The following is a 24,684-nucleotide window of genomic DNA, read 5'->3' on the forward strand; positions in this document are numbered from 1 at the left end:
TCTTTGTGCTGAAATCTGCAAATCCGTGTTGTAATTATTTGTGTGTGTGTGTGTGAGACAATGTCTGAAATGCAACATTAATGAACAATAAAACACTCACATTACAGGAGCTGTAAGGTCTCGCCACCATCACCTGTGACCCTGAGCGATCTGTGAGAGTGCTGTTTAACACCCTCATAAAACATCAGCTCATCTGCTGTTACAGACCGAGTCCTGTTGTCATTCTGACCCCAACACAACAGATGCTCTCATGATGCAATTACATCAAATAACAATCCTGCTTATAGCTGCACGAGCAAAATGACCAATACAGGATTGTCGTTTTTTAATGAAAACTTGTTTGGTAATAAAAATAAAGTTGAATAAATAATGAATTCTTTATGACAATTCTGATTATCTCTCACAATGGTGAGATTTTTTTCATCTTCTATAAACTCAAGAGTTGAGATGTTAACTTGCAATCCTTAGATGAAAAGTGTAATGTTAACTCACCACTGCAAGAAAAAGTGCCAGAAGTTTTGAGAAATCTGAATTTAATCTTATTTTGAAATGAATTGTGATATGTAAACAGAATTATGAGAAGAAAAAAAATAAATTACATTTGTGGAAATTTTAAGAGCTAAGAAGTTGCAATCACATTTTTTTCATTCCATGGCGGGAACAAAAAACAGAAATGTGGAATGTTAACTCAGAATTGAAAGTAAAAAGTAAAAATTGTGAGATATAAACTCTGAATTGCAAGAGAGAAAAAAGTTTATATGTTGGAATTCTTAGTTTTTTTCTCAAAATTGCACGTTTATGTCTCACAAATGTAATTTTATAGCTTGCATTCAATTATTTTTCTCAGAACTAAATATTTTTGTGGTGTTTTGTCTTCTATGCAATGCAAATTTTAATTCTTTATTGTTTTTTTTTAAAGCAGGTTTCTTTAAGAAACTTCATTTGCAACATAACAGTTGAATGTGCGTGTTCTTGAAAAGCAGCACAGCCTAAAATAAAGCTATAATAACAAAATTGATTTCTCTTTCTTTCACTAAATTAATGGTAGGGCATAAACAACATCACCCCACAGTGTGCTCAACTGAGTGAACTCAAGGTCAGGTTCACAGGAAGGAGTGAGCGAGCGAGCGAGACGTCATCTAAACATAATCAGATTATAAAGCCAGAGCACATAATCAGCTGAGCAGCTGGAGGTCTTGTAATATTTTATTCAGAGTTTAATTGCTCAGGAAAACATGATTTACATCAACACTGGACGAGAGCAGGTATTATTCTTAAGAGAACACCAAATATATTTTTAAAAAGAAGAAGTGTTTACCTAGATTTGAAACATGCCAGGTTTAAATGACTATTTTCGAAACATTTTACTTTAGAACTAGAGCCATTGACACAAGACAAGCCTCTAAAAATTACAATTCAATTATGTAAAAGTCTCGACAGAGTTGTCTAGCTATCGGTTTTAGTGCAGTCAAATTCTTTCCACCACTGAGCGAACATCAGAACTTTTTTACGCTGGTCGTCGAAATTCTCGCGTATCGGTTTCCGCCAGCGTCTCGGTTCCAGGTCCATCATCCCGCCCAGGATTTCCTGATACAGACAGATCAAATCTCCGTCAAAATGCTGATTTGTTATTCTGAAAACTTGACTCAAAGTGTGATTTTAAGGGTTAGTGAACTGAGAAATCTAAATTCCCTTGATCTTTTAACATGTATGAGGTCACTGTTCTGTAAAACCACGATATATATATATCCTGTGAGCCCTTGCCACTTATTCACGCATGTAGTGTTTATGAGAGAGGAGCAGGTCTACGCAGAAACCAAATGATAAAGATGCTCTGAAGTCAACAAGATGCTGTGCAGTGCCAAAGTTGTGGAAGAATAGTGTTTGCATTGCCTTCCTTTTGATCCCAACATTGGGAAGGATTACTTTTTACCGATACCGATACTTATCGATACTGTTATCGACACTATTTGGTGCAAAAAGATATTAGGTTTTTGAAAATGTCCATTTATTTTATTACTGCGGAATATTAACAACTGTATTAATGTTCTTCAGTCGAGTTTTTTTTCTCTTTGTGTTTTATTTTATTAACATTAAAGGAATAGTTCACAAAAAATGAAAATCGTGTCATCTTTTACTCACTCTCAAGTTGTTTTAAAGCTGAATGAGTTTCTTCTTCTTTTGAAGTTATTTTGAAGAATGTGGGAAACTAAACAGTTGCTGGTCCCCAGTGACTTTTATATATATTTTTTCCTACCATCAAAGTCAGTGGGGTTCGGCAACTGTTTGCTTACACACGTTCTTCAAAATATATTATTTTGTGTTCAGCACGAGAATAAATACAAACTATTTGTGCAAAACAAATTTTTTGGTGAACCAACCCTTTAATGACAAGCTGCGTTATGTTTAGTACTGTCCCTTTAAGAGATGCACGCACCATTTCTCTCTTGCCTATTTACGTTCACTTTATAAATAATTAGAAACTAGAAATATAAAACTGTGTTAATATGTAAACCTTGTGTATTTTTGACACTATTAGTACAATCAGGGGTTAAAACAGGACAGAAAATAGCCTATTACTTCTAAACTATGATGTTTTTTGATGTAAAAATAACATTATAAGTGGACCTCCGAGAACACTACAAAATAAAACCGAGGCAGTTCATGACCCCTTTAAAAATCCTGTTTTGCTCTGCTTGTTTGTAAAGCTTCACAATAAGACTACTGTCAGACTTACTTTGCCGAAATAGTGTGGGAACTTCTGCTCGTTCTCGATAACGTGCGCAAATCCACCCTGCAATCCAAAATCCACGGAGAAGTACGGCAACCCGCGAGGAACCTGAGAGAAAACACGAGTGATGTTAAACACTGAGAGAGAGGAGGAAGAATAAACGACATCAGGAGAAAACAGAAAACACTCACAGCTTGTCTGATGTCTCTGGATGACAGATCCACAACCTTCTTATTCATGGCCCATTCCTCATCCGACTCCATTATGGCTTTCTGACAACAGTCGTACAAACATTTAAAATGTAACGTCTTCATTACAAAATTAACAATTTGTTTTCACAACAATATGTTGATCAAAACGCTCTTCTCAAAATAGCGTTTCTACACAGATCTAAAGGGGAAATGAAGAGGAAAAGCACTTTCAGAATCAAAGCCGCTGAAGGACTGTTGTGACGCCAGTTTGAGGATTTTTGTTCAGTTACCTTAAAGTAAATGGGTGCCATGTCTCCGAGCTCTCTGGGCAGCGGCACACACTCATACACCATGTGCAGGTGCCTCTTCGGATTCATATGGGTCTCCAAAAACACACAGTCCAACTCCTGAGACTCGAACATGCGGACCAGAGCCCGTCTGAACATCTACGAGAGAGAGAGATAGAGAGAGAGAGAGAGAGAGAGAGAGAGACAGTTAATTTTTATTATAATTATTATTATTATTATTTTTTTTTTTTTATCTACATATCTGTACATCTATATATATGTATAACTTGTTCACTGTTTATTGCTTTGGCAACACTGTGCTGTTTCACAGTCATGCCAATAAAGCTCATTTGAATTGAATTGAATTGAATTGAGAGAGACAGAGAGGGAGACAGAGAGGGAGAGAGAGACAGAGAGAGAGAGAGAGAGACAGAGAGGGAGAGAGAGACAGAGAGAGAGACAGAGAGAGAGAGAGAGAGAGAGAGAGAGACAGAGAGAGAGAGAGAGAGAGAGACAAAAACTAAACTCCTGTTCTTCAGCAATGCTCTCTGTAAATATTTACCCTGTATTCACTAATTATTATTTTTTATGTGATTATATATGTACAATATTGGCATGAATAGTTTTTATTTTTTATTTTTTATTAATTATTATTATTATTATTTTTATCTACATATCTGTACATCTATATATCTGTATAACTTGTTCACTGTTTATTGCTTTGGCAACATTGTGCTGTTTCACAGTCATGCCAATAAAGCTCATTTGAATTGAAAATTTAATTTAATTTAATTGAGACCGAGAGAGAGAGAGAGAGAGAGACAGAGAGGGAGAGAGACAGAGAGAGAATTTTTGTTTTGTTTGTTTATATTCTGCTATGTACAATGCTTTGGCAATATGTACCTTTGTATGTCATGCCAATAAAGCAATATGAATTGAATTGAATTGAATTGAGAGAGGGAGAGAGAGAGAGAGAGGGAGAGAGAGAGACAGAGAGAGGGAGAGCAAATTAGTAGTGAATGATTTAATCCATTAATCAGCTAATCAAATGTTAATATTGATTTTTCTTAAAGGGATAGTTCACCAAAAATGAAAATGATGTCATTAATGACCCACTCTCATGTCGTTCCAAACCAGTAAGACCTCCATTTATCTTCTGAACACAGTTTAAGATATTTTAGATTTAGTCCGAGAGCTCTCAGTCCCTCCATTGAAGCTGTGTGTACGGTATACTGTCTAATCCAGAAAGGTAAGAAAAACATCATCAGAGTAGTCCATGTGACATCAGAGGGTCCGTTAGAATATTTTGAAACATTTTGGTCCAAAAATAGCAAAAACGATGACTTTATTCAGCATCGTCTTCTCGTCCGTGTCTGTTGTGAGTGCGTTCACAACACTACACAACATGAACGGAGGTCTTCATTAATGACATAATTTTAATATTTGGCTGAACTAACCCTTTAAGTAATGGGAGTGGGTTGGAGACAAGACGACAGAAAGCACATCCTAATGGCCTTTTATTTGGGTGGCTGTTAAGGAGTTGCTAAAGTGTTCTGGGTGGTTCCTTACGCATTATTCATCCTGTAGCACAAACAGATGAGTATACATACACCAGCACATGTGTTTACATTGTTTGCACCTGTATTTCGCTCCAGATGTCCTCATCCAGACCCGTGGCCGCAGTGTGATGCTGGATCGGGACGATCAAACAGTGTCCTTCAGTCAGAGACACGCTGTTCGGCAGACACAAGTACACCTGCACAGAATGAAAACACACTCGTCATGTGATCAATGTGAAGAGTGCACTAAAATGCTGACGTGCAACAGTAATATATCGTGCCTTGTTCCCGACAGCAGCGATCAGATGTTTGGGCAGTTCAGGGCTATCAAAGCAGTGTCTGCACTTCTCCATCTGTCCGGCTAACCGCCGCGTCTCCTGCACCGCTTTGTTCCTCTGCCGCTCTTCATCTCGACCTGCTCTTTCCTTCTGAGCCGCGCTGGACACAAACATGTCATCCAGCATGTAGTTATCGCCGTCTGTCCTCCCCATCATCTGCAAAGCACACAAATCCATTAATAACAGTAAAACAAACACACAGACACAGTTCTGTTTGCATGCAAGCTTTTATCAGTCACTTTATCTTGCATGCCTGCGAGTTTTATCTTGATTTAAGAGCTGAAAGCAGTTCAGGACAGAGGAATGAGAATCTTTTATGAGTCTAATAACTCATGCGCCAAAACAGAGGTAAGTTGATGAAAAGCTAGTGATTAGTTACACTGAAAGTGAAACTAAAATACTTGAATAAATGAGGCTGTGTGATAATCCGCTGTATTCAGTGCCTCGGTTCAAAGAGATCATAGATTTTCACTTCAACGCATTTGGGACACAATAAGTGGTAATATAACTTTATTTACACATTTGCATTGTTTCCAAAATTGTTCTGGACAAAAGTTTACAGCATTTCACCAATGTTGGGACAAAATTTTGAGGACCTGAAATATAAAAAAAATATAAAAAAATTAAAAAAAATTGAGGATTTGAACATTTGAAATTAATTAATTTTAATTTTGTTAATTTTGTAATCTGTAGTTTAATTAAAATAATTATTATAATTATTAAAAACTAAATTTTAATTTAATTTTGTACCACAGTATTATTGTAATAGATATAAAGATTATAAAAAAAATATATATATATATATATTATTATTTTTTTTAAATTTTAGTTACTATAAAAATTACTTAATAGTAATGATAATAATAATAATCATCATATAAATACATTTTTATTTAAATATACATTTATTTTTAAATATATATATTTATTATTATTTATTATTAATAATTGTAAAATAAATGAATGTGAATGAATAAGTGAACAGATACATAAATAACCAAAAAAATTTAATAAAAATGTAACACTATTACAACTAAAAAGAGGTTCACTCGACTTTAAACCTTAAACTAGAAAATCAAACCACTAAAACACTATTTAATAAAACATAAATAACCTTATAAAATAAATGTAATTAAAGATTAAGTATTTTATCTATTTACTTGCATGTCATGTGGCCTTGAAAATACATGAAAGATCTGAATTTTGGAAGCTTTACATACTATGACTTAAGGTGCCCTAATTATAATCTCGTATCCTATATAGGAATGATAATACCCAGATTAGGAAGAAACCATGCACTTCTGCGAGAGAAACAGAGGTCAGGTGATCTGATTGGGTGGCAGGTGGTCATGTGATCTGACTGAGGGTCAGGTGCGGATTCACTGCTGATTGCAGGCAGACCTGCGGGTCATTATCTGAAGCAGAGTCCAGAAAGCAGTAGCAGATGCGACCGGGCCACAGAGATTACACTAACAGAGCATGTGTGTTTCTCTCCAACACACACTAGAGAGCTTTAACAAGCAGACAAAGAGGCAATGTATCCGTAGCAACGGGTGATCTGTGTGGGAGGCGTGTCTGTTCACACTGGCATGTTTGATTGACAGATGGAGGGGAGCCAGGGTGACAGTGAGGGTGTTGGAGAGTCTGTCTGCACTTTCATTTCTAAGTTTATTCTCTGCTTTTATGTTTTCTGACTCCATCTAATGCAAATAAAATCCTAGACAGAGCTGAGATTTTAAGGATAGCTTGTGTGCAGGTCTGTGGTTTATCTGAAGCTGTCTGGATTACATATACCAATCTAACAACTAGATCTGCATTTTCGGGTTCATTTAAATGCAGGTTTTGTCACTTCTGGGTTATAGAAGACTTTTTAAGAATCAACACATAACACATGACTGTGTTTGCACAGTAAAAGTGGCTATTAAGCGGTTAAATAGATGCCAAGAATAATATCACACTGTTCAAATAGACCAATCAAAATATTACAATAACATCATGGTGGCTGGGTTTACATTCTATTTATGTCAAATCAAAATTAAAATGTAAATGAATGAATCAAATAAATAATAAATATACAAAGTTGCAAATTTTACAATAAAAATATTGCATTGTATTACTGTGAACCAAAGGAGATTTTCATATTCGAATTATACATTTAAATTTTTTTCACATTTGAATTTAAAATAACAAAATTAATTAGTAAAAGAATCAAAAGGAGATTTTTTTTTTCATATTTATTAAATGTATTTTTTTTATAATTATAAAAAATCACATTAAATAATTCAAATTAAATTAATTAATGCATTAAATTAATAATTAAAAATCAAATGAATTATTTAATTCATTAAATAAATAATAAGGTACAAGTTACAATAAGCTTTGATTTGTTAACTTGTTAACATAGTTAACTAAATTAATAATATTGATTAATTTGAACAATCAAAAATTCTCGAAAGCATGTATTAATTTTAGTCAATGTTTTTTTTTTTTACTTTTATTAGTATATTATTAAAATTCAAAAGTCACATCGGTTCGTATTATGTAATGGAGCTGAATTAACAATGAACATCTGTATTTTTATTGATTAACAGTAAAGAGATGAATAAATACTGTAACTTGTATTGCTCATTTTCAGTAACTTTTATTTAATTAAACAATTAACAATAACTAATGGAACCTTATTATAAAGAGTTACTATATGTAAAGTAAAATGATGAATCAGGAAACGAATCAGGAAATACCATCATGAAAATGTAATTATGCAAATAAACCCAAGTGAGAAAATCAACTGCATATTTAGCATGCAAATATTACAATAGCATGATTGCTGTTTGTGATATTTCAAATTGTGTATAGTCTATAAATGCTTGACCATGAGAAAGGCACAAACTTTACACTTTACAAATAAAATGTTATAAAACAAAGATGATAATGAGGAAATTAATGCTGAAAAAGACACCAAGCATATTTCAGCATGCAAACAATTTTTACATTCTACTTATTTTAATGTAAATGAATGAAACAAATAAATAATAAATGAATTAACAGTTGTAAATATTACAATAACAAATAATACTTTGTATTACTGTGAACCAAAGGATATTTTTATAATTTAATTACATTTTAATTTAAAATAACCAAATAAATTAAAGAATCAAATGGAGATAAGAATTTTTTTTTCATATTTTAAATGTACATAAATACATAAATGTATTTTTAATAATTAAAATTCAAATAAATTAATTAAATTATTAAAAACAAATAAATTATTTAATTAACTGAATAAATACTTAATAAATAATTAATAAAAAGAAAAGGCAAAAGACACCAAGCATATTTCAGTATGCAAAAAATAAACCAGCAAAATAATTGACTGTCAGTTAGATTTTAAACCGCGAACATTCTATAAATGTGACGTAAAAATTCTCTACAAAGGTTTGAATGGAGAGGAACGTTCCGTAGTTCAGCTGAAACTGATACAATATACAATGCAGCCTTACACGCAATGCAATTACACAAACACACACAACACCAGACACGGCTACTGGTGAAACTGGTGACATAAATATATTAATAACACTCAGCTGCTATGCCATGGTAACTTGGCAGAGAGAGAGAGAGACGGAGAGTTGTGCCGCTAAAATGTGCAAATGTTTGTCACTTTCATATTTCTGTTCTCCATGGTAACCGTGACGTCTTAGTTTATCAGAACAGATTTTAGTAGCCCTGCCCGGGTTTAAAATCAGAGAAACACCAACTCACACGAGAGCCAGAGAGAAGAGGACAGACTGAGAGATTGATCACACCGCCACCATCTGCTGAACATAGACGAGCTCTGATTTATTAGAGTGGACAAATATTTCTATACGTCACACATGTGCTTTAATTTCTTCAGGCTAAAAATAGCAATTGATGCTCATTTGCATAAAGCTAAAAAACAGCACTCCCATTGAAAATCATGCAGTCAGTGCTATTTTAGTAACAGTGAGATATCTTTAGAGATACCAAAAAAATAGATTTCACATTTAATTTGAATACAAATTTTGTCATTTTGTTCTGTAATTTAATCTCTATATAGTTTTTTTTTCAGTTGTAGTTTTAGTTATTTTAACATAAAATTAAACAAAACAAGTTTAAGCTTTTTTATGTTATATTTTATTTCAGTTTATGTTTATAGTATTTTAATCAGTGTTATTTAGTATCATTAAGATATTATTATTATTATAGTTTTTATTAATATTTTCAATCAGTTTTTTTTTCTTTTTTTTTATAATTCTATTTAGTTTTTATTAATTTATTAATATTTCAGTTTTACCTATTTCAGTACATCAAATTAAATTAAAACTAAAATGAGAAATGTTACATTGGAAACTTACTGAAATAAAGTTTTTGATATTTAATTTCAGTTAAAGTTTATTTTATGTAAAGAAATTTTTTTTATTTTTATTATTGAATTCAAGTAATGAAGTATTTAATAGTTTTAGTAAACAGTAATAACCCAACCCTGAATCAGTTTTTTTTTTTATGCATATTAAATCTTTGTGAACACTGTTTAGAAACACTAACAGACTGTTTTCTGCTGCCTGGCTAAACTCCACACAGTCATCGATCAGTGTTTGGTGTGTAAAGAGTCAGTAAAGGCTCACCTTGGCTGCCATGCGTGAATAAAGAGCGTTCTGATCTTCAGCGGAGCTCATCTTCTCCCGTCTGACCATCTCTCTCAGATCCATACCATCGTCATCATCAAAATAGCGCACACGCTCACCGTCCTGGTGCGTCTCGATCTAAAAATCACAGAAGAGGAGAAAATGTGACCTCGTTTGAAGTTTTAGATTACAAGGCTGAAAGTTAATGTTAATTAGAACTCCAATCAAATTCCCATATTTAGCCAAATCACATCATTTCAGGAAAAAGGTTTCAGTTACTACAAAGTACAGTTAAACCTTTTAAAAAATATTTTTGTTATTTGAAATAAAGCTGGTATAAAATATGAATACTGGATTAAATAAAAAATTAGTGAAAATCTGAAATAATAGATTGGCAACTAACTGAATGTGAATTCCTAACCGGAAATAAATAAATTCTAAAAACAGTAACTCTAACTGAACTAAAAAATTAAACCTAATTAGCCATACTTATAATAAAAAAATTAAAAAAAGACAAATGCACAAAACATAACTAAAATCAAAATGAAAATGTAAAAATATTAAAGTAGCAATGTCGCACTGTGTTTTAGTATCGATAAGAAACTAGTAAATATATTCTGAATATTTTGGATTAGTTTTATAATTGTCTTTTCTCACTGACACTAATTTTTTTTATATATATATATTTTTGTGTGTTTTTGTCATTTTTAGTAGTTACAACTTTTTTTATGTCTATATAGTTTTCATTCTTTATTTCAGTTTTCATTTGAGCTATTTTAGTATTTCAAGTTAAACTAAGTAAGAAATGTTATAATTTATTTTACTTAACGTTAATATTCATATTATGTCAAGCAGCATTGTTTTTATGGTTTTAGTTCTAGTTAGCTCTAATATCAGTTCAGAGCAGTGTGTCTCACCGCTTTCTGCTTCCTCCGTCCTCCTCTCGGCTCCTGCGGTTGGGACGGGGCTTTGACCGGCCAGGCTCGTCCTGAAGGGTCAGTCCTGAACAGCACCACGTCCTTCTCTGAGTCTGTTGGTGCAGACACCGGCTTGTTCTGGGCTTTTCTTTGAGCTCGGTTCTCTTTGGCTCGCCGGGCCGCTTGCATCTGAGCCTTCAGTTTTTCCACCAACGGCTGTGATTATTCACACACGATCAAAACACACCATCAGTATCTGAGTCTACTTCTAGCACATGAAGACCGCGAGCTTCCCACTAAAGAAACATGTTTAGATCACATGGAGTGTTTTAATGAGCTCACCGTGTTTCCCATGAGTTCTGCTTTGACGAGTTTGGCTCCCAGTTTATTCATCTCTTCATCCGTCAGGATCACCTCTTCCTCTTCCTCCTCGTCTTCCTCACTCTCTGAACTGGTCGAATGACAAACCAAATCAGTTTTAGCTTAAGTAACGTTCACAAAAGCGTAAAATAATGTCAAAAACTTGTATAGAAAATTTTTATTTCCCTGAATTGATGACATTTCCAATGAATAATTTGTGATTACTGGATACACATTTCTAAACATTTTTGTATTCATATTTACAATGTAAGATTTAGACATTTTAAATGTTAATATGTGACCCTGGACCACAAAACTAGAGATTAATACATCATCTCAAAGTTATTAAATAATCTTTCCATTGATGTGTGGTTTGTAAAGATCAGACAATATTTGTTTGAGATACAACTATTTGTAAATCTGGAATCTGAGGGAGCAAAAAAGATCAAAATATTGAGAAAATCATCTTTAAAGTTGTCCAAATGAAGTTCTTAGCAATGCATATTACAAATCAAAAATTAAGGTTTGATATATTTACGTTGAAAAATTTATTAAATATCTTTACTTAATATCCTAATGATTTTTGGCATAAAAGAAAAATCGATAATTTTGACCGATACAATGTTTTTTTTGGCTATTGCTACAAATATACCCCAGAGACTTCAGACTGCTTTTGTGCTCCATGGACACATACATTTTAATTGCAAAATAAATATATTATTTTGTAATAACATATACGTACATTTACACACACATATACATACATGCATGCATACACAAATACATACCGAAGTCGCACCTGAGTATAAGTCGCATCAGTCCAAAAATACTTCGTGATGAGCAAAAAAACATATATATGTCGCACTGGACTATATGTCGTATTTATTAATAACCAAGAACCAAGAGAAAACATTACCGTCTACAGCCACGAGAGGGCGCTCTGCGTCTTCAGTGTAGACTACAGGAGCACTGAGCAGCATAGAGCGCCCTCTGGCGGCTGGAGACGGTAATGTTTTCTATTGGTTCATGTCTCTTAGTTCATTTCTCTCAGTTCATGTCAAATTAATTTTGATAAATAAGTCGCACCTGACTATAAGTCGCAGGACCAGCCAAACTATGAAAAAAAGTGTGACTTATAGTCAGGAAAATACGGTACATATATATATATATATATATATATATATATATATATATATATATATATTAGACAGACACACACAGACACAGACACATATTAGACAGAAATATAAACCATACATTACAAAAAATTATAATAATATTGTATTCAAATAATATAATTAATTTTAATTAACAATAATTATAGTTTAGAGTAGATAAATAAATATTCATTATAAAATGTATAAATGTACATGACACGATGGAAATCTTAGTTCTTCAAAGAAAAAACAACAGTTAAGGGGGTGAATTAAAGCAAGAAATATCAGAGAAATATCCTATTTTTTAGTTGTTTTGTCTTATTTTAAACAAGTGAAATGTTGAAAAACTGTCTTCTACTGTGGGTGAAAAGGTCAGAATGACATATAGTGAAATCTCTTCTAAAACCACATGATCCTTTATTCTGACCTGCTCACTGTTGTAGTTTTGCTCTCTTCCAGCAGGGCGGCGCTCTTCCCTGTGTGTTTCGATGGGATCGTTGTCTCCTGTGGATCCTGCACAGCACTGCTCTTCCTCCAGGAAGGCACAACACCATCATCATCATCAACAACAGGTTTCCGGAATCCTGCACTCTGATTGGACGTAGAGCCTTTCGGCCCCGCCTTCCTGAACCCCGCCCCTCCACTCACATCCTCAACAGGTTCTGAGGGTTTGAGGAACTTGAGTCTGGACAGAGAGGAAGTGTTGTGTCTGTAGGAATGTCGATCCTCGTCTGGATTCGGCCGGGATCTCGGAGTGCGTTCGTCACGGCCTCGAGATCCTCTCTCATAGTCTCGCTCTCGTTCTCTCTCAGCGTGTGGAGATCGGTCTCTCCGTCTGTCCTCTCGGTCTCCTCTCCTCCATCTCTCCCTCCCTTCCTCTCTGTTGTCTCTCCTCCATCTCTCTCGGTCTCCTCTCCTCTCATCCCTCTCTCCGTACGCTGCCTCTTCTGCCTCTCTCAGTTTCTTCTGGAACTCTTCCATCGACTGCAGTGAGAACAGAGAACCATCAGAACACATCATTAAAGCCTGTTTCCACTTGAAGCAGAATTAATTCACTACAGTTTACACTCATTTTAAAAAAGTATGGTTCCAGAGGTATTAACTGATGGTATACGAATCTGATAGTCATCATTCAGCGTAAATTTAAAAAATTAATTTTATACATTTTTTTTTTAGAAAAGCATATTTACAAGCTGTACCACCCATGAATCCTGAAGATTAAAACACACACACACACACACACACACACACACATTATATATATATATATATATATATATATATATATATATATATATATATATATATATTAATTATTAACAAAAATTAATACATAATAATAAGTATATATTATAATCAGTTATTATATATGGTATTTAAAACAATTGTTTTCCTCTCTCTCTCTCTCAATATATATATATATATATATATATATATATATATATATAAATAAAAGTACAATATTGCATTACATATAAATGACATTCATATTTTATTCATATACATGTATATACTAATATATGTTATAACATCATATTAAAATATATTTAATAATACACTTGAAATAAATTATTTTGCAACAAATGTAAATATTTGTGCAATTATTTTGAAATAAATGTAAAATATATTAATTTATATATGAATATACAACATATCACAATATATTAAAATAATAAATTCAAATATTATTTTGCAATAAATGTAAAATGTATTGTATTTTATATGTACAATCAATAACTACGAATCATTCACTTCATATTATGCTTTTTTTTTTTACTATAAGACAAAATCTGTAATGTTTGATTCAAAAGTCAATGCAAAATATACAAAATGATACAAAAAAGTCGATACAAAATGCACTGCTACACAATCTGAAGCTGAAGAAAATCAGAAAATTTTCTATTTTAGATGAGTTCAGATCTTGCCGTCTAAACCGAATATCACTAGAGAGTAAAACTGGACAGTGTGAAATAATACAAAAACAGCATCATCACGTTGCATGTCCTTATTGGTGGCACAACAACAAAGATTTGATCAGTTTCATAAACAAATGACTATTATAAGCTAGTTCTTTAAATATGACTCAAATTAAGAAACACTGCCATGCACAAACTGTGTGTTGAAGTACAGAGAGATGCTATTGTTTACTGCTGTGTGTGTGTGTTTGTGTGTGTTTGTGTGTTCACCCCGTATCTCTCCGACACCACGCTCTCCAGACTGCGCTGTTCTCTGTCGGCCTGCTCTTTCATCCTCTGATATGACTTCCTGAGCCAGCTCACCCCTCCATCATTCACCACTCCAGCGGAGACAGAGAGAAATCAGTGTAAAACATCTGTCAAATAATCACTTCCCGCTCGGCCTGAACAGAGCTCAGATAAGAGCTGCGCTGTCAGCTTAACCTCAACGCCAAACGTCATGTGACAAGTGAAACACTATATTTAAATGACAAAGAAAATGCATTGAATGAAAATGAAAAACTCGCTCTACAAGAACAGTGGTTAAAAAATTAATAGTTCCACATAGTCCAACTTATGCATAACATCTGCAGCTTATTTTGTCACAAACAGCCAATTTAGCTTAAAAAAACCAACGTGTAAATGCTAATTTGACTTGTTTTTTACATTTAGGGTGAAACACATGAAATTTTACACAGCTCTGAACAGAGAACACAGACTGTGAAGATGGTTTTTATGGCCCATGTTAATTTGATCTGACATTACAGATACCTGAATACATTCTAAACATTCTGCACATGAAATATAAATCAACAGGAGACAAAAATTGTTGTTTATCGCAACAAATGTCTGTGAAAGATGCTCACAAATGCAGTTTCTGCACAGGTAAAAATCATTGTGAAATGCTAGAACACTGTGAAATTATTATTATATTATTACAAATACTAAATAGTATATAATATATAGGACAATTGATCATTTTACAGAATATAATTTAAACTTCTTAAAGCAATCATAATAATCTGCAATATTAAACACATATATTAATAAGTGTTCCCATTTCATTTTATTTTTTTCATAAGCTCCATGTTTTCTGTTTGAATTTTTCTGGCTTCTGTTTCCAATTTATTTATTTTATCCACTTTCCTAACTCAGCATCAAGGATATTTCATGGCGATCTCAGAATAAATTGCACATGGTATACAATTAACAAAAAGTCATTCTGTTTCAGAAGGTTTAAGTAAATTTGAATAATCTAAAATGATGTATAATCAATCATACAAAAAAAAGAGGTAAAGAATAGTAAAAAAAAACAATGTTGAACTCTTTTACACTGTTTACATTTATGTGAACAATTTCTGCTCAGAAATTGCTAGTAAATAACTACAAGAGTGACAAGTAACTATGAAGCAGAGAGACCAAGAAAGTAGTTTTGTGTAAAATGCACTCCAATAATCTTTGAAAAATCATTTTTTTTCCACAGTGTTTAAGAACTATATTTTTTCGGAGTCTTCTGGATCATCACACTTGGTTTCGGCGTTTACCTTTTTTAACTGCAGTACTGGAGGTGTCCTCTGGGGGCAGACCACTTCCTCCGTCCTTCCAGTAAGGGTTCAACTCTAACCTGTGAAGACCGGCCTGAGAGAAAGAGAGAGACACACACATGATAAACACAATAACCCACTAAAAATGTGCTTATTTTAACACTTGGGTGCATGGTCTGAACCCAAGTTTAATAGCTGTTTGCATCAAAATAATATATATTAATTAAGAATATTAAATTATGACACTCTTGTACTGAACGGAGGTACTTTCTCAGCATTCTGCACATGAAATATAAACCAATGAAAGATGCATTGTTCATTGCATGCATTAGCAACACAAATTGCTGTAGGCGCTTTGCAAAAGAAAACACAATTTCTGCAGAGATGCACAGCAATGAGAAACGCATTACGCTAAAACAGGCCAGTTTTGTGTTAATAATAAAAGTTCAGTTTCACAAACTCTTTGCTTGTGTATTTTAATGCTATACCAGCATTCGAGGCCAAAAACATGTTAAAACAGGATCAAAAATATCTGTTAAAACCAAAACTATTTGCATTTGAATGCATTTGTTATTAGGATCAATTATGAAAATTCTTCATGTGTAATAGATTTTAATAGATATTTTTGAAAGCAGCATGCTCATTAAGAAATAACAGACCTTTTATTTTCAGGATAATTTTTTTAAGATGCCCAACTTTATCTGTTCCCAGTTTAACTACTGCTTTAACACTTATTACAAATGCACTGCCGTCTTCATGGACCTTCTTGAGACAAAATGTGGCTCACCTGTTCAATAGACTCTGCTTTCTGTCTCTCCGCCTCTTTCTCTGCTTCCTTTTGTGCTCGTCTCTCCGCCTGAGAGGTCGTCTTCATCGCCAGGAAGTCAAAGGTCATCCATTCGTCTCTCTAGGAATGGTCAAATAGACAGAGGTTACAAAAAACAAAAATATTCTTCATCATAGTGGAAAATCTGGTCATAAATGAGAAAAAATAATTAAAAATTCCTATTCTATTTTGACCCCACAAGCTATTTTATTGCTGCTAAAAATAACTACTCTAAAGGACAGAAGAGTATTCGTGTGCATCTCGGTTCATTCGTGCAAAGTTGAACCTTTCGTATCTTCGTCACATTGCTAGAAACACACACATGGCTTCAGATTGACTTCTGGTGGCTCTGAAAACAGACGTCAGTGTGAACGTCCTCACGGCTCAGAGAGAGCTCTTCAATTCAACTAATAACAGTATTGAAGTTTCCTCAAGTGGCTTTACTGTGTAGGACAACAATCACCCACTTTGACACACACACACACACACACACACACACACACACTCATGCTCTCTCATACTCTCAATGTCTTTCTGAAGACTGTGATTACGGCTCACAGCAAGGATAGTAATCAGATCGCATTACACAAATGTATGACAAACCGCCTCCAGTAATTCTGGAGAAGACAGGTACTAGTATGTATAAATCTGTTCTCACTGAAAAGAGATTTTGGGGATATTGGGAGAGAGAGGTTATTTATCTAATATTGGGGCCCATTTCAGATAACCAACAAAACTCACTCTGCAACAATAGAGTCGGTTCTTACTTGGTTAGCACTGGCTGAGCTGACGGTGGGCGTGGCTTCATGCTCCGCCTTCCATGCCTTGTCTCCGCCCCCTGACAGAGCCGGGGCCTCCACCCATTCGTCCACAGAGTCCTGAAAAGAAAATATGATTTCATCCTAAAACAAATCACAATTTACTGCAACAAACTGAATAATGCAACCAGAAATACCTGGAGAACAGTTAAGTGTGGATTAAAGGAATGGTTCATCCAGTTGCTCTACAGTGAATGGGTGCCGTCAGAACGAGAGTCCAAACAGCTGATTAAAACATCACAATAATTCACAAGCAATAATCAGTTAACATCTTGAGAAGACAAAAGCTGGAGGAGGCATTATTATGGGTTTGAGCCAGAAGTGACTGTTTGATGTTAAAACGTTTTAATGCTGGATTTGTTTCAGCTTTTGTTTTCTCCAGATTTTAACTGATGGACTGAAGTGGTGTGGATTATTGTGATGTTTTTATCAGCTGTTTGGACTCTCATTCTGACGGCACCCATTCACTGCAGAGCATCCACTGATGAGACACTGATACAATGTTACATTTCTCCAAATCTGATGAAGAAACAAACTCATCTTGGATGAACTGAGGGTGGGTAATATTTCAGTAAATTTTCACTTTTGGGTGAACTATTTCTTAAATGTGATTAAAAGGGCTAAACATAGCATCCAGGTACATACTTCAGAGCTGTCACAAGATGCACCTTCCTCATCATTTGACTCTTTCTTGGCTTTCTTCTTCTTCTCTTTCTTACTCTTTTTGGCTTTCTTCTCTTTTTTCTTTTTCTTGTTTTTCACTGTATGCTCCTGTGTGCAAAAAAAAATAAATAAATAAAAATAATGTGAATCCAGTGTGAAGAGAGACCCAAGACAGGGTTCATCACATCTTGTTAAAAATAACATGAACTAGCTTTCAAGCATTTTAATTTCTACAGTATGATTTCTAAAGCATCGAGTGACACTGAAGACTGGAGTAATGAAGCTGAAAATTCAGCTTTGCATCACAGGAATAAATTACAATTTACACTATATTCAAATAAACAATAGTTGTTTTAAATCACAATAATATTTCACAATATAACTGTATTTTTTTATCAGATAAATGCAGCCTTGGTAAGCGGAAGAGATACGTCCAATTATGATTCATCTTCAATAAACACATGCACATTTGTTTGGGTTTCTTGTCGTCCTCCGAGTTTGACAGTTTGACCTCTGACCTGGCCTATCTGCTGCAGTCGCAGGTCAACATCCGGAAGCATCCATGTGTCCTCGCCCCTGGCCTTCCTCTCGGCCTTCTTCCGCTCCTCTTTTTCATACTTCTCTTTAGCCTACAGAGAGATACAGAAGCGGGAGAAGTGGGGATTTCTGATTAATTAAGCAGATTAAGTATTTCAGGCTGTTAAAATTCTGATTTCATATTTGTCTGCTGCATCCGTTTGTGCACTGAGGTGATAAAGGTTTGTCAGGGTTATGTATGACTAAGGTAAATGTGTGCACAGAGAAAACCCAACACAGCTGGCAGAGAGATAACAGACAAAGCAAGATCTGGACACGTCAGAGATTACGGCTGGAATAGGAAACCACTTGTAATATTTCTGCAGCTTTTTAATTTTCTATGTGAAAACCACCCAGAATGACATTCTATATTTGCTCAAAATGCAACATCATAAGCATGTTTATTTCTGAGATGATTAAACATGCAGAGAAGTGAGTTCATCTAAAATAAAACATACATTTGTTTGAAATTTGTATCACTGTATGCTGTTTCACATCGTATGTTTTTTAAATATTTATTATTTAGCATTAATATTCTATTAAAGTATTCATAAAATCTTTACATTAACATTTATTTATACATTTTTTATTTCCTTTCGATTTTTGGTCAAATTTAATGTAATTGTATTCTTACATTATTTTATATATTTATATTTATCTTTCATTTTATAACAATTGTAATTTTAATATATATATATTTTTTATTTAATTTTAGAAAAATATGTGCTTGTGTCATTTTTTATGTCTTATAAATGTTTCTAATTAACTTAAATTTTATACCATTATTACGGTAAATGAACTTTTACTTTTATATTTATGGTAAAAATGTTGTTTTTTATGTGCTCATCATATATATAGTTTTTCCATATTTCTATTTAGCTTAAAAAAAAATTATGGTGATGCATATCATCCTTTGCAATGCTTTAATACCAGATCATAGGAACACTTCAGCCAAAAATTCTAACATATTTGAAGGTCATGGCGCTTTCTTAAATCAGATACCATGAGAGTTTACTGTACAAAGGGAGGAAAAAAAATGTGTTTCACAAATACTCGAAGCTTTTCTTCTTATTTGTACTTCTTACATAATATAACACATTCTATATAATTTGCAAATGTGAATTAATCACAACCATTATCATCCATATTTGCACACCACCTTGTTCATCATCTAGAAGTTTTGTCCTAGGATGAATCGTGTTTTGTGGACTGTTAGCGACACCTGGAGGTAGTATGTGGGTATGATTTCATATATAGAAAAAAATCTCTCTTAAACAATTGGTATTTTGGACACGTATTTTTCTCGATTTAATGCTGATATAACATCGCATTTTATAACAGGATATGAAAGATGTTGTAAATTATTTTAATAATACTTTAGCAAGGACAATAACGTTATATTTCATTGATTACTTTTGTAAAATGAAACATATTTACATAGAAATAAACAACAAATATTGACAAACGACATATAAAGAATCTCAAAACACGCTTAAAGAGACAAAAGATTAGAAAATAAAGACATTAATTAAGAGTCGAACTGTAACGTGAATGTAAACAAAACTGTCAAATACAGCATTCGCTTCTTATTCTGCTGGGTTTTAAAGACTTAATATGACTGAACATTAGTTTAAAGCGTTAATTTGTTTTACCTGTTGTAAAACGAGCTCTCTTTCTTCTCTTTTGGACTCTTTTCTTGATTTTATGCTGTTTGCGCTCTCAAAACTCCCTCCGTACGCTGCCATGATGCTGCCGCCAACGCGCCCCAACTGTCGCGAACATCTACCGTAATGCGTCTGTCGCAGCGGATGCTACTCGCCTGTTTCCCTCCAGGGGGCGATTGATGCTGCTGAGCCCAATTGAGACGCATTGAAGCCTAAGGACGGATAAATTTTTACAGCTAAATCATATATTCATGATTTTAAGACGAATCGAGATGTTCGAGCTTCATACACTGTTAAAGCGCATTTATTAAAAAGCATGCGCAGTACGGAAGGTGTTCACGACAGTGATGACGCGTTTGAGACAGCAATATGAAATCGCATGATGTGAGTTTTAATAACAAAAACATTAAATACACAAAAACGGGAGGGGAGAGGAGATAGAGACAGAAGGTAAAACAAATCAACACTCTAAACTGACATTTTCTATGCATGTTGGCTACATAGGTGTGTAACATGCAATGTAACACTTGGCTGTTTAAACTGCTTTAATTAAATGTCACGAGATGAATTTATGTTTTAAATTTTTAAAGTTTTATTTATTATGATTAATGTGAAACCACACTGTGTTCGCTTTTGTCCCTTGAACATAAGCATCATAAATGATGTATCACTTGCGTGTACTGTTGTGTTGAAATATAAAAAAAGCGATTTTGCTGTAATTGCACATAATATTATTAGTGATTTGGCTTTGAGTCAAGGTGTGTTCTCAAATGCATGGGAGAAGAGAAACTTACAAACTAAAATACAAAGACTGTGTAATAGAATCAGGCAAAGGAAAAAGTATAATAATTAGCATAAAACAAATACTAACTTATTATTGTTGTCTTTTAGGACAGAACTAGTCCTTTGGCCCATTCACAGCTCAGGCTGCTATCATATTCACATCATCCTACAAGAGAGGAACAATCTCCAGGTGTAACAAGTGAAATAAATGTAGAATGTATACTACGGTAAAGACAGAGTTTATTAAAGAGGAGATTGAAGACATGAGTGATCCAAAACCATCCAGAATGAAACATGAAGATACTGAGGAACAAACAGGTTGGTGTCCATTCATGATCGATTATTATGATTGCTAAGGAATATTAATAAAGCAAATCTCCAGTTGAAATCTGGTGGCTCTGTTTACAAAATCGTACACATTATAAGAATGTTTTTCCATTAAGTTATTAAAACATTCAAAATCTCCCATATTTAAACTGTTTTAAAAACATGCTTTTATTAGTCATGTGAACATTCCATTTTAGAATTTTGTAAACATTATGGGAACGTTACTTTTTGAATGTTCTCTGAATGTTCTGAAACGAGGAGTAACATTTTAAAAAAAACATTAAATGAACGTTCCACCAAAACATTTCAAGAACAATGAATGAATAATATTTTGAGAACATTATCAAAGACATTCTACATTCTATTAACCTTACTAAAATAATTATCAGGATGAACCTTGCCAGAACGTTCTGAGAATGTTTGCTTAATGTTGCATAAAATACGTTTACATTATTTTACCCTTGAATAGTGATCAAATGGCATTGATTGAGCATGATAGAATTTAATTCTAGCATATCAAATATCATTTTAATTGACTTTGTGTGTACGTCTGTGTGTGTTCTTTGCAGACTTGACACACTTAAAAGAAGAAAGTGAAGAACTGGTGGAAATGGAGGAGAAACATCACAATCAGGATGCTTTCAGAACTGATGGAACGTGTTCGGAGACTGAGAAGAAAACTCAAAGAAGCGAAGCCAAAAACCCCTTCACGTGTCCTCAGTGCGGGAAGAGTTTCACGCGTAGAGACAGCCTTAAGGAGCATCTACGAATTCACACGGGAGAGAAGCCCTTTAGCTGCCATCACTGCGGGAAGAGTTTCACGCGGAAAGAGAGCCTGAAGTATCACCTGCGGATTCACAGCGGAGAGAAACCATACACCTGCCATCAGTGCGGAAAGAGCTTCACCTTCAAAAACAACCTCAAGGTTCACCTGAGAATCCACTCCAGGGAGAAGCTGTTCATCTGCCCTCAGTGCGGAAAGGGCTTAACGTGTAAAAAAGGTCTTAAGAATCACATAAGGGTTCACTCGGGAGAGAAGCCTTTCAAATGCCATCACTGCGCAAAGAGTTTTAAATGGGCGCACAGTCTCAATAATCACCTGCATTCTCATTCTGGCGTGAAGCCTTTTAATTGTGTTCACTGCGGAGAAGGTTTCACGTCGTCATCCATCCTGAAAAACCACCTGAAGGTTCACGCGAACGATAGGCCGTATGTGTGCTCCTTGTGCGGAAAGAGCTTCATATGGCCGGGCAATTTTAAAGAGCACCAGAAAAGACACAGCGGGGAGAGAGACCACGTGTGCTCTGAGTGCGGCAAGACCTTCACCACAGCCAAACGTCTGAAGGAGCACCAGAGGATTCACACCGGAGAGAAACCCTACAAGTGCACGCTCTGTGACAAGAGCTTCACTCAGTCGGGATCGCTGAAGGTTCACGAGCGAGTGCACACTGGAGAGAAACCATATCACTGCCCTTCATGTGGGAGGAGTTTCTCACAGCTAACCAATCTTATTACTCATATTAAAAAACACTGCAAGAAATCATCACGCTCTTAAAGATTAACATGCTTTGAGATGCCGTAGAAGAACCGTTTTGTCTAAATGTTTTTTTGTGGTGGAAGAAGATTCTTCAGATTCTAAAAAGTATTTTTATAAGGAAGTTTGACTGAATGGTTCTTCTATGGCATCGCTGTGAAGCACATTTATTTTTTAAGAGAGACGGTCAAGTGTTTTTTATGCTAAACCTTGACAAAACAATTCTATTATAATTCGAAATAACAGTTTTCTGTTAATATATTGTTGAATGTAATTTATTGCTGTGATCAAAGCTCAATTTTCATTCCATTCTATCATCCAGTCATTCATTTATTTGGCTCTTGTGTATAATTCGCTGACTGTACATGAGAAATAAAAAAGTCCAATCTTGCACAATATTGTATCAGGTGACCTGCTACATTTGAATTCATCAAAACATGAAATAAATCAATATCATGACAATCTGAAGATTATGTATCGATTGGAAAAAGCTATTTCATCAATTTGTTTGATAGTGTGAATTATAGGCGCCTATTTATCTGCAGACACTGTTTGGCTAAAAAGCATCTCATTATTATATAGAAAGATAAAGAGTTAAGGGAAATAAATGCAATAACATTTAAATGTAAAAAGAATAAACCCATAGAAAAGGTTGCAATCAACAAACAGCTTGTTTTCAAAATCCTATAAAAGCTAAGCAAACGTAGAATAATTAAACACATTTATTTCAAGTACACAGATTTTAAACACATGCAATGAATAAAACGTCTTCCAGGATAATATCGGTCTATTGTTTTTAGTGAATTAATAACATAAACATGAGCTGTGTAACTCAGTTCATGACTCCAAAGCTGATTTGTTCAATCAGTCAGATCAAAATCCAATCAAATTTTGCATTTTTTGTTTTATTTAAATATGAATCCTATTGGTTATACTTTTATTAAATGATTCTCTTTGCTCAATCAACACCTTTTTTTATTTTAGCAGTCAAATAAGACAAAGTAAGCTATATAAATTACATTAATTAGAAAAACACTCTGATAAAGCATTTAAAGCAGAGTAAAAATACTTCACTACTGACCGCCTCTGCAAATGATGCTTTATCTAATTAAATTTGCATACAAATCTGAACACTGGATAAAGCCAGTTAAAAAAAATAATAATAATGTAAAAATAAATAAATAATAAAATCTTTAAATTTAACTATATATAGCAATTGTGACAGAAATAAAAAGAATTGTGGGGAGAAAGTCAGAATATTTAGTTTTTTTTTTATCTGTGGCAGAAACGGGCTTCCATAGTCAAGTATTTATGTGAAGATAAACATAACTTAGCTATATTAGGTTATCATTATTGAAATTCATTTTTTTAACCCATCTTTATATTAAAACAATTCCTATGATTTTATAATTATTATACTTTTTTAATGAATTGTATAATTATTGCATTATATGATTCTATAATTATTAATTACAGCCAGCACAAATGGTGAACGTATGTGTTTGTCACGTGTTTTGAATCATGAATGGACACCAAGCTGGACACCAATCTAAACCAAAACTCATTTGATGCGGATTCAAATCTCAAACTTGACTTTAACTGGAGACGTTTGCAAATATAATAATTTTAAATCATTTATAGTTTTATTACCATTGAGACAAAACAATGAAGATAATTTTAAATCAATGCAGGATTTCAAAGTAGCTATTGTCCTAATTGTGGGATGCAACATTTTGTTTGACACGTGAAGATCACGAAGAAAGTTTTCTGTCTCTTCTTGCGTCCTTAGAACTCAATATTATATCTGA

The 24,684-nt window shown here is 33.9% G+C and overlaps 2 protein-coding genes across 3 annotated transcripts; one reads left to right on the forward strand and one right to left on the reverse strand.

Annotated features, from left to right (window-relative positions):
• Positions 1-1,188: 1,188 nt before the first annotated feature.
• cwf19l2 (CWF19 like cell cycle control factor 2) lies at positions 1,189-20,374 on the reverse strand. The gene is made up of 17 exons (XM_052576565.1): positions 20,221-20,374; positions 18,511-18,621; positions 17,975-18,100; positions 17,279-17,389; positions 16,473-16,592; positions 15,686-15,779; positions 14,373-14,482; positions 12,614-13,170; positions 11,012-11,120; positions 10,670-10,885; positions 9,753-9,890; positions 5,050-5,262; positions 4,849-4,965; positions 3,213-3,368; positions 2,923-3,003; positions 2,738-2,839; positions 1,189-1,587 (listed from the first exon to the last, which is right to left on the reverse strand). The coding sequence occupies exons 1-17, from the start codon at positions 20,311-20,313 to the stop codon at positions 1,447-1,449; spliced, it is 2,595 nt and encodes an 864-aa protein (XP_052432525.1). The 5' UTR covers positions 20,314-20,374; the 3' UTR covers positions 1,189-1,446.
• Positions 20,375-20,418: 44 nt separating this feature from the next.
• On the forward strand, positions 20,419-23,272 carry LOC127972789 (gastrula zinc finger protein XlCGF8.2DB). Of its 2 annotated transcripts, none has more exons than XM_052576567.1 (3): positions 20,419-20,682; positions 21,124-21,333; positions 21,912-23,272. In XM_052576567.1, the coding sequence occupies exons 2-3, from the start codon at positions 21,231-21,233 to the stop codon at positions 22,895-22,897; spliced, it is 1,089 nt and encodes a 362-aa protein (XP_052432527.1). In that variant the 5' UTR covers positions 20,419-20,682; positions 21,124-21,230; the 3' UTR covers positions 22,898-23,272. The 2 variants fall into 2 exon arrangements, with proteins under 2 accessions (XP_052432527.1, XP_052432528.1); XM_052576568.1 differs by having other exon boundaries at positions 20,419-20,616.
• Positions 23,273-24,684: the final 1,412 nt, after the last annotated feature.

The sequence above is a fragment of the Carassius gibelio genome, chromosome B15 (assembly GCF_023724105.1).
Source record: "Carassius gibelio isolate Cgi1373 ecotype wild population from Czech Republic chromosome B15, carGib1.2-hapl.c, whole genome shotgun sequence".
NCBI lineage: Eukaryota > Metazoa > Chordata > Actinopteri > Cypriniformes > Cyprinidae > Carassius > Carassius gibelio.